The sequence below is a fragment of the Ictalurus punctatus genome, chromosome 28 (assembly GCF_001660625.3).
Source record: "Ictalurus punctatus breed USDA103 chromosome 28, Coco_2.0, whole genome shotgun sequence".
NCBI lineage: Eukaryota > Metazoa > Chordata > Actinopteri > Siluriformes > Ictaluridae > Ictalurus > Ictalurus punctatus.
The window spans coordinates 11,657,871-11,675,587 of NC_030443.2; the positions used below are offsets into that span (position 1 = coordinate 11,657,871).

The window sequence follows — 17,717 nt, forward strand, 5'->3', positions numbered from 1 at the left end:
GCCGCTAGATTTGTCACTAGGCGCTTTTTTGCAACAGGAAAAAAAAAAGTCGCTAAAAGGGGTCTGAAAAATAGTTAAGTTGGCAACCCTGGTCTGCACTGACAGCTGGATAAAAGGCAAGCTAAACTCTGCCTCTCCCCAGCAAAAAGAAAATAGAGAGTGAGAGGGAACGTGGAGTTTTGTGCATCATTTATGCACAATCTGAAAATTTTCCCTGAAAACAATTTGTGCCCCCCTTAAAATCTCTTAGCGCTCCCTAGTGGAGAACCACTGCATTAGAACAATATCTCAAGAACAAGTGATTGAATGTTTGTAGGATTTATATGGAATTATCGTTGTAAACAGCAGATGAACTGGTTACATTTTTAAATGATCCAAAAAGGAAATAGATTTCTTGATTAGCTTTCTGTTTGAAGTATAATTTAAGGTTATTTCTGGCATACAAATTAGTAACAAGAAGGAATTGGCTTGTGGCAAATGCATCCCCAGTTCTACTTGTTCATAGTCATCATATGAAAATTGATATTTTCAAAACACTGTGTTACTGTTAGTTAATTAGTTGTTTGTTCAAAACATTATCAGTCATTCCAAAAGAGTTGCAGGATGACCTGAAAACAATAGTTATACAGAGAATATTAAGCAGTGAACTGCACTGTTATCATCTCCATTCCTACAACCCACACAAATCTCCTCTGCTTAAAAAAAACAAACAAACAACAAAAAAACAAGCACAGAGATGCACATCTAAAATCATTTAGACAAATCAGAACTATTTTGGAACAAAATGCTCTGTTCAAACAAAACAAAAGTAGAATTCTTCGGCAATCGGCAAGCTTGTCGTGCTTGGAGAAAGACAGGTGCAAGCAACATATGGGTCTGCTTCTCTGACAGTGGTACTGGGGCATTACATGTCAACAAAGGAAAAATGATTTCAGCAATGTACTGGAACATATTATAATTTAATGTATTCAGCCAAGAAATTGAATCTCAGGAGAACAAGAAAACAACCCCAAACATACAACCAAAATAACTCAAGAAGGTCTGGCATGGCCTATCCAATTTCCTGACCCAAATACTGTATTGTGGAGTAAAATCACAGGAACCCTCATAATCTTGGGAATTTAAAATGATTTTCAATGAGGAATGGGCCAAAACTAAACCACAATGCTGCGAAAAGTGATTATTTCTTACTGTAGACGTCTCAAACCTGTAATTGTCAACAATGGCTTTGTGACAAAGGACCTAACATTATTACAGTTTTTCTCATTTGGTTGAACACATCTGTCCATACAGAAGTTCATTTTTCAAAACAGTCCCCACACAGGCCTAAACTGAAAGTCACTGGCTGTCATGTATCGGGAAACTCTGGACTCCACTTCCCATCAGCCACTGCACTGCACTAGTTGTCACATGACCACCTGCACCTGATTCATGTTTTGGTTAATGAGCACTCATGGGTATAAATAGTCCTTGTCTGCACCATTAGTTTGTCTTTCGTTGTCTTAGACCCCTGTGTTCCATGTTTGACTCACGTGGTTTATGTCTCGGTGTTTGTTTCTTGCCACAGTGTGTTTAGTCAAGTTTTCTTAGTGTATTTGTTTCATAGTACGTTTGGTTAAATAAATGTCTTTATCTGCACCTGCTTCTGGCTCAACCTCGATTTGTGACAGAATGAAAGACCTACAATCAGGAGCAGCAGAGCGCCAAGATGGATATCTGGGGCGTCAGGATGCCACCAATGTTAGTGGAGTACTTTGCCATGTTGCGCCAACAGTCTGCCGACACGCACCGCCAAGCTCCGCTCACGCCACAGTCCGCTGACACGCACAGCCAAGCTCCGCTCACGCCACAGTCCGCCGACACGCATCGCCAAGCTCCGCTCACGCCACAGTCCGCCTTGCGACACAGCCAGCAAAGTAACCTGAGCATCTGGGGCTTTCCACTGCAGGGGAGGCACACCTTGCTGCACAGTCCAGAGGTGAAGGCTGGCCCAGAAATTTTTTTGGGGGGGGGCAATGAGGACAGCAGAGCTCCAGCCTGAGGCCTACGGGGAGGTCTCAGCTGTGGAGCTCTCACCTGAGGTCAACATGGCGACCTCAGAGGGACAGGCCGAGGAGGCTGTCCCGCTGCCCTGCACGGCCGAGGAGGCTGTCCCGCTGCCCTGCACGGCCGAGGAGGCTGTCCCGCTGCCCTGCACGGCCGAGGAGGCTGTCCCGCTGCCCTGCACGGCCGAGGAGGCTGTCCCGCTGCCCTGCACGGCCGAGGAGGCTGTCCCGCTGCCCTGCACGGCCGAGGAGGCTGTCCCGCTGCCCTGCACGGCCGAGGAGGCTGTCCCGCTGCCCTGCACGGCCGAGGAGGCTGTCCCGCTGCCCTGCACGGCCGAGGAGGCTGTCCCGCTGCCCTGCACGGCCGAGGAGGCTGTCCCGCTGCCCTGCACGGCCGAGGAGGCTGTCCCGCTGCCCTGCACGGCCGAGGAGGCTGTCCCGCTGCCCTGCACGGCCGAGGAGGCTGTCCCGCTGCCCTGCACGGCCGAGGAGGCTGTCCCGCTGCCCTGCACGGCCGAGGAGGCTGTCCCGCTGCCCTGCACGGCCGAGGAGGCTGTCCCGCTGCCCTGCACGGCCGAGGAGGCTGTCCCGCTGCCCTGCACGGCCGAGGAGGCTGTCCCGCTGCCCTGCACGGCCGAGGAGGCTGTCCCGCTGCCCTGCACGGCCGAGGAGGCTGTCCCGCTGCCCTGCACGGCCGAGGAGGCTGTCCCGCTGCCCTGCACGGCCGAGGAGGCTGTCCCGCTGCCCTGCACGGCCGAGGAGGCTGTCCCGCTGCCCTGCACGGCCGAGGAGGCTGTCCCGCTGCCCTGCACGGCCGAGGAGGCTGTCCCGCTGCCCTGCACGGCCGAGGAGGCTGTCCCGCTGCCCTGCACGGCCGAGGAGGCTGTCCCGCTGCCCTGCACGGCCGAGGAGGCTGTCCCGCTGCCCTGCACAGCTGCGGTCGTCGCTCAGCCTCCCCGTTCAGCTGCGGTCGTCGCTCAGCCCGCTTGCTCCATGGCAACTAGCGTTCCCCCCTTCTGCTTCGAGGAGACCCACGCTCCTCTCCCTGGCTGCACGGGGGATTTCTCTCGGCCTCCCCGTTCAGCTGGGGACGTCGCTCAGCCTCCCCGTTCAGCTGGGGACGTCGCTCAGCCTCCCCGTTCAGCTGCGGACGTCGCTCAGCCTCCCCGTTCAGCTGCGGACGTCGCTCAGCCTCCCCGTTCAGCTGCGGACGTCGCTCAGCCCGCTTGCTCCATGGCAACTAGCGTTCCCCCCTTCTGCTTCAAGGAGACCCACGCTCCTCTCCCTGGCCGCACGGGGGACTTCTCTCGGCCTTCCAGTTCGCGCAGCCTTCATGCTCTGCCGAGGAAATATCTCAGCCTCCCTGTGCCATTGTAGAAGCCGCCCAGCCTCCTGGTTTTGCGGGGGACATGTTCTCCAGGGGGCCAGGACCACCAGATGGAGGACATATAATTTTGGGCGCTCCGGGAGTAGCGCCCTTGGGGGAGGGTTCTGTCACGTATCGGGGAAACTCTGGACTCCACTTCATCAGCCACTGCACTGCACTAGTTGTCACATGACCACCTGCACCTGATTCATGTTTTGGTTAATGAGCACTCATCGGTATAAATAGTCCTTGTCTGCACCATTAGTTTGTCTTTCGTTGTCTTAGACCCCTGTGTTCCATGTTTGACTCACGTTGTTTATGTCTCGATGTTTGTTTCTTGCCACAGTGTGTTTAGTCAAGTTTTCTTAGTGTATTCGTTTCATAGTACGTTTGGTTAAATAAATGTCTTTATCTGCACCTGCTTCTGGCTCAACCTCGATTTGTGACACTGGCCAAACATTTGCAAAATGCTCTAACACTCACAAAAGGGCCATTCCGTCTCAAGTGGTCCAGGTTGCATGACCATTTTTCATTTTCATTTATTTGGGTGATTATGTATTGGAATATTTATTTATTTTTATTTTACTTGGTTTAACTATGATGGTCATCTTTGTGTCCTTTATGAACATTTTGCACATTCTTGTTCCATAGACTTAGAACTTCAGTCCAAATGTAGTGTTCAAGATTGCAAACAGTTTCACATTTAGGATCAATTTATAATGGGAATAGTTTGAGTATCAGTCTTAATTTTTTTAGGGAGTATCTATGTAAGTATAGTGTGCATGCAGAACTTTTTAGGTTGGAAACTTTTTTTTAATGTGGGCGAGAGTGCAAATTTGAAAAATTCCCATTTCATGTTGAATATCTCTGGTGGGGGCCCAGATACAAACCTGAAATTTTGCAGACAATAAGTCTTCCATAGTAGCATGTTGCTGTAAAAATTTTGAGTTTGAGCTTCCACTGATTACAGAATTAAGGCTAGTAGATATCTGGGGGGAAAAGCCTACTTTATTCATGCATTTTGATGTTGATTGTTTTATTGTGTTTGTAAGGTGTCCTTGAGGGTCATGTAAGGCACCTATAAATAAAATGTAAAATAATAATAATAGCTTTGAGAAATGAACAAATGTAATATAAACATAACACATGATTAAAATTAACAGTATTTTACAGTAATTATGTTTGATTGACAGACAATAGTTTAAGCTTGTCAATAATGTCTAAAATTTTACTACATTTGCTATTGGCAACAGTGAAGCATGATCTATTACAGGGTTCTTCAAATCTGCAGAGTTTAGCTCCAAAATCCAAACTCACCTGCCTGAAATTTTGTTTAGGTTTAGGCTTGTTTTAGTGTGTTTGATTAAGGTTGGAGCTAAACTCTGCAGAACAGTGGACCTCAAGGGCCAGATTTGAAGAACTCTGATCTATCATGTTGTTACAGGTTTAGATTTTATGCACAAATTGAATTACTGTGTTCATTTGGATGTTTTACAAATGAACAGTGTCATGATCAGTAGTGGCAGTGACTTCTGAGCTTACTCACTTACTGCTTTAAGCACAGGAGAAACAACATTATAGATCTGTTTATGACTGTCACAGATTTCTCCTCCTTCAACAGCCTGTAGCGCGACAGCGCGCACTTACAGGTTGTCAGTGAGTTTGTTTACTTTTGACATGTGTTTTGTTTTGGTTTCTGTCCTGTCTACACCCCTGTTAGGTAATTAATTTCTTCCTACTGCCTTAGCTGCTTTGCGTTATCCCCTTCATTATATTTAGTATTTAAATCCCTCATGTGTCTTTGTTCAGGGCAAAGTATTGTGTGTCTGTGTTTAGCCACGAGAACTGTAACAAACCTTTGATCCTCATTCACTGATTCTTGTTTAAGCCCAGTTCATAAATCTCTTAACTGCTTTTTTATTAATAAAGTTAATAAAGCTCTTAACTGCATTTACATCCTGCATCGCCTCCTTCATTTGTAAAACACACAATTGAACACTACATATTTAATGTAATTATATATTTGGAATTCTTTTTATAACCCAGCCAAGGTTATACAATTATAGAATTATTCTGGAAATTATTTAATTTGACATATAGGCCAATTATTATGATTACTTTATTATTATTCTTTCTTATTGTATTTTGGTTTATTTGTATTTTTCGTTATTATGGTCTTGATGCTGTTGATTGAGATTTGAGCCAATAGGAAGACAAGGGGGAGCGGAAGTCTGCCTCCGTGTAATATTTCTTTCGGCAGATGCCTTCTTTCTTTTCTTCTTAATTGAGGCACGTAACTGTCACAATGTTGGAGAACTGTCTGTTTATATTTCTTATATATCAAACTGAAACTTTGCATTGAAGCTTCCCAGTATACTGCTGCATAATCTTTTTATTTTGTGTATCAAGAACGGTTTTTGTGAACAGGCCAGGTTTTTTGTGTGGAGGAACAGTCTAATGCAGAGGATTGACACCAGACAGAAGAGACAGTAGCAGAGCTCCTGGAACCCCTCTTCCTTGAATCGCTTGACCAAGATCTCTCTAATCAGGGAACGGTGAGCCACCCAAACAATTGCATGCAGAAGATTTGAACATCTCCCTCAGGATACCTACCTATGCGGCAGGACTGATACAGCTTGTGGGTAGGAATTGAAACAGAAAGAACCCTTTTGTAAGAAAACTGTAAATCCATTTATTCCATTTCCATTTTATTGTGACTCTGTACTTAACTTTAATCAATAGTTCATAAGTAAAGCTGGCTACTTAACTGTACTTATCTTGTTCACTGGTCTCAATCCATTTATTTAGTTATCAATACACCTCCCTCCAAATTTAGTACTGGTCCTGTGTGTGTGTGTGTGTGTGTGTGTGTGTATGTATATATACTGTATCTCACAAAAGTGAGTACACCCCTCACATTTTTGTACACCCCTCACATCGCAGGGCACATTCATACACATTCACACACTACGGACACTTTGGACATGCCAATCAGGCTACCATGCATGTCTTTGGACTGGGGGAGGAAACCGGAGTACCCGGAGGAAACCCCCGCAGCACGGGGAGAACATGCATACTCCGCACACACAGGGCAGCAGGGGGAATTGAACCCCCAACCCTGGCAGTGTGAGGCAAATGTACTAACCACTAAGCCACCATGTGCCCCCACTATATCTCACAAAAGTGAGTACACCCCTCACATTTTTGTAAATATTTGATTATATCTTTTCATGTGACAACACTGAAGAAATGACACTTTGCTACAGTGTAAAGTAGTGAGTGTATAGATTGTGTAACAGTGTAAATTTGCTGTCCCCTCAAAATAACTCAACACACAGCCATTAATGTCTAAACTGCTAGTAACAAAAGTGAGTACACCCCTAAGTGAAAATGTCCAAATTGGGCCCAAAGTGTCAATATTTTTTGTGGCCACCATTATTTTCCAGCACTGCCTTAACCCTCTTGGGCATGGAGTTCACCAGAGCTTCACTGGTTGCCACTGGAGTCCTTTTCGACTCCTCCATGACGACATCACGGTGCTGGTGGATGTTAGAGACCTTGTGCTCCTCAACCTTCCATTTGAGGATGCCCCACAGATGCTCAATGAGTCATTTTCAGACCCTACCTACTCTACAAATGATTTTAAATAGAACAACATGCATCATACATAAGCCCAGTCAAAAACGCAATCATTTATTTATATGACAACTGATTGAAGCTTGAAAAACCTTTTTCTGAATTTTTTGTTATATGTAACATGCCTATCTTAGTTAAAATTTTAGGGGTACTATTAGATTATTTAGCTTATTGGCAATTATAATACAATAAAATACAGGATGTGCTCTCAGGAAGATATCAAAATAACACAGTGAGCAAAGTGCAAGATAAAGAATGAGTGAGTGATTGGGTGTGTGTGTGTGTGTGTGTGTGTGTGTATGTGTGTTGAGTATGTAAGTGAGTGGGTGAGGTTTTTTTAATATTTAAAAGTTACAATTAAAAAAATTATAGTAAATAAAAAAATAGTACACTATTCCATTCACACAGCTTAAACAAGCATGACACCATACAACAGTAGGATCCAGAGACTGATCATTTAAAACAACAACATGCTAGAGAGAAACAGGTAATCAAGTTTTGACCTCATGTATGTACTGTGTGTAATCTCATCATCTGGCATACTTATTAGAAGTTTTATGGATTTCTTTGCAGCAAAGTATTTGATCAAATCGGTAAAATCCACTTTACATAGAATGTCTCTCTCAATTGACATCAGTGTGAAATGATTTCATTTGTCCTGTACTGTTCTGGATCTCAGTCTATTTTTTACTAGTCACAGTTTGGAGGAACTGCACTCCCCACTTGCATTTGTGACTGGTAATGTCGGGTAGCTCTTCAACGAGGCCCTTGGGTGAAATATACCTTATGATGAATGTAAGCTGGTTAATGTGCATCATGTCAGGAGTTGAATCAATGATAACAGAAAAGTACTTCGTCAAGTTCACTTCGGCAATGATTTCAGAAAGCATGCTCTCGCCCATTACCTTGATAAATTGTTCTCATGTTTTCTATGAGAGATGTGATGGGGTTCCAAGGTATGTGTGAATTCAAGAATGGGTCGAATTCACAGATCAGTTCCAGGATGCCCATGTAATTCCCATTGTCAGCTCTACCAAATATCTCACTAGAGACTCAGACAGCCAATCCCCACTCTGAACAGAAACTTTTACAACCGCAACCACTCTTCGCAAAACTTCCCTCCAATAATTGCATTGTGACTCAAGCTGTTTTTTTAAGTTGAGAGTCTATAACTCTATCAGATGCTGCTCTGTAGATGTAATTAAACATAGCCTTTCGATGACTATCACTATCAACGTGCTCAGCAAAGTGCCTAGTAGCATGTTTCCAGTCATTATAGACAGACTCAAAAAAGGATTGACCGTCACCCTCGCCAAAAAGGCGGCAAGCAAAACAAAATACACAACCGGTGGAAGGTGAGTATAGCAACACGTCTGAAATGAGTTTTGAAAAACAATCTCTTCTGATGCTTGTAGTGGTGTTCAGAGGCTTTAACATTCTCATCATTATTTTGACAGGAGTCCGGACCTTTCCGTGACCAGTAAGCTCACACTCATCAATTTTACCCCAGCGAGCTGGGTCGGTTGCTAAAGAATCTGTAGGAGTTGTAGGCCTATCTGGTTCAGTTGCTGATCAAGTTGCCATTTCTTCCAATGAGCTAATGGCTTCTGACTGAAGAGATCATACTCCATTAATGAACTGCTCTGTTCTTGATGTCAGATCAGCTCCAGCTGTTTCCTCCAGCAGGTTGTTTTTTGCTTGCACATCAGGCTGTGGTGTCACAGGTGTGAAAAATCCAGTGATCGTTTTACTTAATAGAGTGCTTCCTTTGTTGTTGTCGCTCATTTTTTTAGCTTTCTTTTAAGTGTGCCATTTCGATACTATTTGTCCATTATAACAGTGACTAATACTGTCAAGTTTCAACAGCGACACATCGTCGTAACCACCAATAACCAATCAGCACACATCAAGATGACTCACATATAATTTAGCTAATTAATTGCCATAATTCGTTACACAGGGCAGGGCTTGCCAACCATGCTAGACCAATCAACAAACTTTCAATTAAAAATCAAATGACCGGCATATAACTGAACAAATCAAACAAACGTGCTTTTAGATCTGTGTACTAACTTTTCCATTATCTCAGTTCACTTGGCAAAGTGATATGGAACTGTAATGTGGTCAAGACCTGACTGGAACTACTTTAGCTATGCATTTACTGGAAAATAATTGCACACCTCAGAACATCTGTCAGCCAATCAGAATCAAGACTCCAACAGCACTGTTGTACAAATGACTTTAATGCACTCTGCAGAGGCAATAACTATCTTTCTGGTTCTTTTTCCTCCACATCGTGTAATGCATACCTAACCATGGATTATCCCATATAAAATTACTGAAATGTGAGCCATATATTAATTTTGTTAAGATACAGTGAATTTGTTTAGAATTTAATTTACAATCCTGTTCTGATTATCTTGTGGACTGTAATCGGACTCGATCAATTCGAATATGAAGTGCTAGTCTCTGTTATTCCTCTAGGGGTGCAATAGAACAATAAATTTAATTTTGTTAGAAAGCTGAAACTTCAACGTTGTATTGTTGTCTCTACAAAAGAACTAATTAGGAGATCCATGGCAATGTAGACGAATACTTGTGCAATCAAATCTAACTGAAACACATACTTCAATATTATGGGATGTTTTGCGTACATTCACGACAGATAATCCGACATATAATTTTTGGAGTCTGGACTTGGATTAATGAGTAATTTGGGTTGTTATCTAAAATGAGTTTGACACCTCTGCTCTATATACAGTAAAACTGTAGATAGAACACTTTATTAACTTTATTAGGATATTAGACATATTTATGTGTGTCTGTAAACCCCTGCGAGAGTGAATATGCCTGGGAGTAGACATGTTCTTAAGTCAATTTAAGTAGCTGTAGTTTTTAGTCATTAAAATATTAAATAATATATAATTTTATACTAATGTAATGATTTCAAAGTACATATGCTGTGTCTGAAACTGCTCCCTATCTCCTATATAGTGTACTATATTGGGTGTCGGCCATTTTGTAGTGATGTCCGAATTCTGAGTGAACAATTTCCTTCCCTACGTTCGTTCACTCATTTATACCCACAATGCACTCTAATTTCGAGTGGACATGTGATGTACACTCACCAACGCACTATTTTTCCCATAATCCAACTCTAGATGGCGATAGAACGCAAAAGAAAAATAAATATGGCAGACGGTAACATCGGAGGCGACAACTGTAACAAATGTAAGTGTAACTTTTTGTTAACCTTTTTCGAGAAATTTCGAAGCGAAATGATGCATATAATTGACACCGTATTTATTTTCAGCCACTTAGTTTGCGAATTAACTTGTAAATGACTAATTGCACACATCAAATGCTAATTTGGTGGATTGTTCACATTTGTTAGTTAACACATATGTACAGTATTCACATACATGTTAGAAAATAATGTACTGACGACTTTTTAATTAATTTAGGGACAGATGGGGGAAATATATTTAGTTACATTTGTTTCCTACAGGAGTTGGAAGGATCTAGTCATCAGTTATTAATTAACAGCTGGATGTATTTTGTCTTCTTACCGATAGGTGGCATCTTCGAGCTAACAAAGCACGCTTTAAAGTTGTTATTCTTTCTGAAATCCGCTTTTTTCTTCTGCTCGGGGAAAAAAAAAAGAAGTTTCGCCAAAACCAAAACTATTCAGACGGAGTAGATTTTACGGGTTACAGGTTTACCTCCGGAGTCAGTTTGAGGACACTAACACGAACCCCCTCGAAAATGAAAACCCAGCGAAAATAGTTCTTTTCTACTTTTTTTTTTTTTTTTTTTTTTTTTTTTTTTTTAAATAAATGACTAAAATAAATGTCACAGTAGTGTTTTTATTCTCTTTTTTGTTTTAAAATATAATAAATAAGCCTAATAGTAAATAAACATGACAAGCAGTTTTTGTTCTCTTTATAAACTAATACAATAAACGTAAGAAAATGAACTTTATTGTTTTACTATATAATAACAACAATAATTTCCGTGACACAGTGATCTCTGACTCATTATCAGCGTCCGGATTCACTCACTCATTTCCCTTCACCTCTTCCCCATATACTAGTACACTCAAATGTCATTCGCTATATAGGGAATAGTGAATGAGTGAGCGGTTTCAGACACAGCCATGCTTACTCTTCAGTACAATGACTATCAAAGTGAGTCGTTTCACTGATGATCCTCAGAGCGGTGAATCAAATGAATCAAAAGCTCGAGCCAAAAGAACCGAGTCACCGCAGAGAGTTGGAAACCCAGCACTAAGCTGATGTACCGAGCTGCTGGTCCGCTAAACGGCGCTGTCGAGCAGTAAGAGCGCGGAAACAGAATTCCTATTCATTCAGATAACGCCGGTTCTTGAAGACTTTTCCTCTTTGCTGATCTGGAAAACGAGCTTCATGTTGCAGGAGATACCGGAGCACGTGTTTAAGAGAAACGCAGGCTACTGCGTAGGACTTCATTATCTCCCTGAAAAAAGCTGTGATATGTAAGGAATGATTGAACTAAGCTGCTTGCAAACCACGGTCTGTGTGTGAGAGAGTGTGTGTGTGTGTGTGTGTGTGTGTGTGTGTGTGTGAGAGAGAGAGAGAGAGAGAGAGAGAGAGAGAGAGCGAGCGCGCGCGTGAGATTGCCACCTGTGGCTGGATTTCACCCTTAAAAACCCACGAGTGTTTCTTGGAGGAGAAACTAGGATGTGGCGCGTGCTGCTGAGCGGGGCTGTGCTCTTTCCTAGCTTGTTTATAATCTTGAGGAAAACACTGCCGCTCGTTTTCAGGCGCTGGAGCGATGCGGACGTGGTGCTGGTCAGCGAGAGGTAAGAAACTTCTGTTTTTGTTTTTTTTAACAAGCGATATTTTACTTTGTCACAGCAGGTTTGAGTTGTGTATTAGCAGAAACGATTTGGTGACATGTCTGTTTGTGTAATATTAAGTTTAGCTCGTGCCTGTTGTAGTGAGCTGTAATGTTCACTGGCTTGCTAAGTTTATAATAAGCAACAGTAAGCAGCAAAAACGTTAGGCCGATTATCTGCTGCCGTGTAGCCTTCCTAGGACAGAGTGACACTTTTAATCAGATCAAACCCCCCCCCCCCCTTTTTGGGTTTTTTGTTGTTGTTTTTTTTTGTGTGTGTGTGTGTCAGATGGTCACTCAGTCAGGCCGATGATCTCTTTTAAGCGTGTGTGTTTCTCGCCCGTTATACTGGGCTTTCATTCACCGTTTCAGGCGGTTGTCCAATGCGCGTGTTCATTCACCTCCTGAGCATTTCCCACTGCAACTCATGCTATTCATCTACCAAATGTGTCCATGTCCATCATACCAAAGGTGATTCACCACCACTACAGGTCTTCCTACACCACCTGAGGGCTTCACACCACAATTAAAATGTGTTCCCATGCTACTACAGGTCTTAAGCCACCACTTTAATTAATCGTCCACTGCTAAAGGTGTTCATCCACCACCTAAGGTGTTTCCACCACAACTAAAGCACTTAGGTATTCATCCACTTAATATGTGGATTTAACACACAGGGTTAATATGTACCCCTACTGCTTAAGGGTCTAGCAACACCACTAGGGATCAGCCACCATTAAAGGTGTCCACACACCATCTAAGGGTTTCCACCACTAAAGGTGTCCCCTTCCCACTACTGAAGTGTTTCCATCACTACCAAAAGTGTTTATCCACCTCTAAAGGTGTTAATTGCCTCTAAAGGTGTTCCCGCTCCACTACTGAAGTGTTTCCAGCAACCACTAAAGGTGTTCATCCACCGCAATTAAAGCCTTTAGTTATTCATCCACTGGTAAATGTGTTCCCCTACCGCTTAAGGGTCTAGCAACACCACCAGGGTTCAGCCAGCATCAAAGGTGTCTGTACACCACCTAAGGGTTTCTGCCACTACCAAAGGGTTTCCATCACTTCCAAAGATTCCAAAGTTTATCCACTGCTAAAGGTGTTTCCCACTACCTAAAGGTTTCCACCCAGCACTAAAGATATTAATTCACCACAAAAGGAGATATGTGTTGGGAGATTATTTGGTCCACAACGCTCAAGCATAAGCCAAATGTTTGCCTATCCAATAAAAACTGTAAATTTAAACAAAGCTACAAAGTCACCGTTTATTATTTGTTTGGGGGTTTTCTCATCTCAGTAGAGACACTGGAGTAGTAGTGTCATGATAGTGTTTCTGGCCTTTTTAAAAACACTTATTGGCTACATATTTTTGATTGTATAATAATGATGCACCTTCCTATAATGGTAGGAGGACCTGAAGAAGTAACCACTGATTATAGATACAACATAGGTGTACAGTAACTTATGAACTGAATGTCTATCAGGGGATTAAAAGATGAAGAGGCTCCAAAATATACAGAATTCACAAGAACCAAGTGAGTGGTTTCATGTTTAATGCATGTACCAACTGGTTAAATGTCAGTTAAATTTGTGTACATCAAGTCACCGGTATCAACCGTCATTCATTTACCATCCTCACTTTTTTTCTCTTGAAATTATTAACACGTGCATCGTGTTACCAAGAAACCGCAAAGCCTTCCATTCTGAAGACTTTCCTGTGTAACATTACAGCTTTACCTTTGACATTAATAAAGTGCAGACACCGGAGACTCCTTCCAAAAATGCTATTAAATAAATAATCAATCTCCTCACAGAAAACTTTACCATGTCAGTGACTATACACTTTAAAATCCATTTATGTTGAGTGTTTGCCAGACATCTGCTCTGTTTAAGTTGCTACTATATATATATATATGATAACCTATTCGAGCAAGTACATTGATGTAAACGTTGCAGCTGGAACTACAGCCTGAACCACACTGTTCTAGAAAATTCTGACCACACTGTAAAACTGGATAGTTCATTTAACTCAAAAATTTGAGGAAACTAATTACCTCAATTTTTATGTTTAATAATTTTTATGTTTAAGCCAAATACACTTAAATATAACAAAACATTAACTCAGACTTGTTATATTTAAGTGTATTTGGCTTAAATTGATTTATCAACATAAAAATTGAGAGAATTAGTTTCCTCAAATTTTTTGAGTTAAATGAACTTATCTGGTTTTACAGTGCAATTGGAATTGACCTTTCTACAGCTCTGTGGTATAAAAATTAATAGAACAAAACTGTGTATTATTCATCATAAACTGCAATTGACAGTGCAATGATATATCACAGTATATGTGATAGTGTTATTCATGAGCTGTACACTGAGTATAAGGATTATACCTCAGTTTGAGGATCAGATAATTGGATCTAAAAGTTTTGTCTCATTAGAAACCTAATGCAAGGACTTCAACTTTCAATGTTGGGGACAAGAGTGCCTATTTGAGTTTGGGTACATATAGTGTCTATTTGCCTATCTGTGTTTTATTTTCAACATGGGAGGAAGGTACTGCCTTTATCAGTTTTCTCCATGTATTTGGGCTTAAGTTTGAAGGCTGTATAATGAGTGATAAGCTGATGCTGACATGCATTTTCTTGGCTTTGGTATAGATCTTTGTTGACTGCATCATTGAAGAAGTAATGAAACAATCTGACACAACAACGTGGCAATTTTTTTATTTTTAAAAATTCTGGGAAGGTTTTTCCAGAAAATAACTGGTTTGATATTGTTGTCAGGACTGAACGCTGTGGCTATTGTTAAACATATTACTTCCCTTGTGAAAATGTAGCTGCTGCTCTAAGTTCCTAGTCAGCAGTTCCAATACAGGCCCCAAAACGCTATCTGTGTTTTCCATTGCAGCATCATGCTTTGCTTTGGAAAGTGATCTCAGCTTGCTGTTGGACTCTGCAGTTCTAATGTGGCACCTATATTGTCTTTCCGTACACTTTTTAGCCGACGCTAAAACAGGTTTCAGGTGATGAGTTTAGCGAAATGCCATTGGTCACCATCATTTGAGCAAGGGCACTAGACTGAAACCTCATGAAATTAAGTGAAAACGCACTTTTATTTCCAATAAGGGTGTACAAAAATTTCTATGCAGTTCTTGCACAGTGGTATAAATTACATTCCTTTAGGTTAGATTATTGCTGCGTGGTATTACATATTTTTTACTTGCTATGGTGGTGTGATTATTGGTGGTTTTGTTTTGATGCCTTTCCATTGAATGGCGGGGTAGGGAGAAGCTGATCAACAGTGCATAGCAACAAATGGGCTACATTCAGTAACTGCATAACTACGAAGTGCATCCATGTCCTATGTGAAACTATAGGGGCTTTAGAGATAAAAATGTAATTCAATGTGAGTCGACTAAATTGGAGAACTCAATAAAAAGTCCTTCAAATGCAATTGAAACTTTTCTGAGATCTCTAAAGTTCGCACAGGACAGACCAGGATGTTTGTTCTGTTGTTGTTTTTCTGTATTAATTAGCATTGCTGTCTCAGTAGTCAGACTGATCTGGCCTCAACCACGCACCACTCAAGCAGCAAGTTATTCTTCACTGACTTACAAATGCATAAGGATTATAGAGTAAATCTACTCCTTTTCTGCATATCGGTACAGTTTGGAAGCTAATACTGTATCTGTACACCAATACTTGAATTTTTCTGTAAATCTAGATAATATTGGTCTGTGGACCTTGACATCTTCCCCATCTTTCCCTCATACTGTGTCCTATGGTGATCTCAAAGTTCAGCCAGTCTTGTGTCCTCTGGCTGTTTTGTCAGCCTCTTCTCTAACTCAATGGTAAGGGACTATCATAAGCTCACTGCTAATTTGGCTATTGAACCGTTCCTAACACAGCCATGATATTGATATGGTATCGATCACACAGTGACTATGTGGTCAGAAACAGATAAAGGCTGGAGAACGATTAACACAGATTCTCAGGGATGGACAAATCACTAGCCTGGATGCTCAGGGCAAGCAGATAATGTGTCTGGTGTGCATCAGTTTTTTAGTCGTCATTGCCAAGGGAAACGAGTAAGTTGATGATATAGCAGTCACCAGTGTTATTTCTTCTCTTGGTCAACAACCAGAGAATGAAAACCCCATACACCCTAGTGACTGGCATGAAACGCTCTTTCAAGCATAACATGGTTAACATGGTTTTAAGCCTCATGGTTAATCATAGTGGAGCGGTTAACTTGTGGAGTAACAATTGGACAGTAACTTAGTCAGTAACTGTTCACCTACTAAGTGCCAAGAAAATGGCAAATGAATGTAGATAGAAGATTGGTGTAACTAATAAACTGGCAACTTGGTATACTTAACAAATTCAGAGCTCCGCCAGCATTCTCTCCTAAACCCATTCATGTTCCTGACTGATTAGCGCATTGCATAATATTACAAGATGACAGGGATCAGATAATCCCTTCATTGGGATTCAGTGGGATTGACTAATACACTCCAAACACTGATAAATGACACTGTCAATCTGCATTACAGTTCTTGTGTGAAATATTAGTGCTTCTGTAGGATCAGCAAACCTTTTGAAATCTTAGTGGTATAGAAAGGTTATGTAAAAAAAAAAAAAAAAAAAACTATTTCAGGCTTTTAACGTCTCATTGCTAATTTTAGCTTTATACTGTATGTTGGAACCAAGAGAGAGCATCTGGCAGGCTGTGATGTTGAAATGACTCAGCGTGTAATTTAACAGAAATGAATAATTTAGTGGAATACTGCTTTGAGTGGATTACACCAACAATAGACCGACTAGCACGCAATTCTTATAAAATGTGCTGTGGCTCTCATGCTAAGAAGGAAAGGATGATCTTTTGACCTGAGGTAGAGTAAAAATTCCTGGCTTTAGTCAGAGAAAAAACATTGCTAACGTTAAGTAATTCACACACAAGTGTGCTGTTTAAATGCATACCTGCTCCTGGATGGCTAAATATATGTACACATACACAAATGGTGCATGTTTTTATGCGGTCACTTCCAAAAGTATTGGAACAGCAAGGGCTTCCAATCCCCCAGACACTGAAGACTTTTGGGTTTGAGATCAAAAGATGAATTAGATGATAGATCAGAATCTCAGTTTTTGTATCCTGATATTTACATCTCGATGTGTTTAACAACTTGGAACATGGCAACCATTTTTCAGGTGATCAAAAATATTGGAACACATGTGTAGAACACTGTCGTGCATGGATGGGCAGGAGGACTCGGGTGACAGGCGTCTCTTCACAAAGCTTTGTGCTCCATTCATTTTAATTTATTCTGCGAGCGAGTTTCAGCATTCACTCGTGGACGAACACGGAGTTCCGCTCAGCTGTCTCTCTCTGGTTCACGGCCTCCTGAAAAACAAACAAAACTTGCATAAGTCAACTTGCCATGATCACACACAGGTGAGAATCACGCTTTACCTCCTCGTTCCTCTGCATCCTCTCTGTCCGCCACGAACGCTCGACCATGCCCCTGCTTCCACATACCCCCGCCGTCCAATCTGCAGCTGCAGAGGGTAAGGAACGCCCACTTGATGGCAAGACAGTCCTTCTCAGTCATGCTGTACTTAAGACTAGTTCACACTACACGACTTTCAACATCGGCAGAACGCTGTGCTGTTCACACTACACGACTTGCTGTCTTGTAGTGGGAGTCATGAAGTCGTTGTGGCGTTCACACTATGTGATTGCTCGGTGACAGGGGGATACACGATCTGACAACCACTCTGTCACCCGACGAC

The 17,717-nt window shown here is 41.9% G+C and overlaps 1 protein-coding gene across 2 annotated transcripts in view; it reads left to right on the top strand.

Annotated features, from left to right (window-relative positions):
- Window positions 1–10,190: 10,190 nt before the first annotated feature.
- The window catches only part of tlcd3a (TLC domain containing 3A), a 31,686-nt gene continuing 24,159 nt past the window's right edge, over window positions 10,191–17,717 (top strand). The window contains exon 1 of one of the 2 annotated variants that reach the window (XM_017460031.3): window positions 10,191–10,278. In XM_017460031.3, the coding sequence (XP_017315520.1) occupies window positions 10,277–10,278 (2 nt within the window). In that variant the 5' untranslated portion in view covers window positions 10,191–10,276. Of the gene's footprint in view, window positions 10,279–10,872; window positions 11,888–17,717 lie in introns of those variants that run through there. The other variant, XM_017460030.3, reaches the window with a different exon arrangement.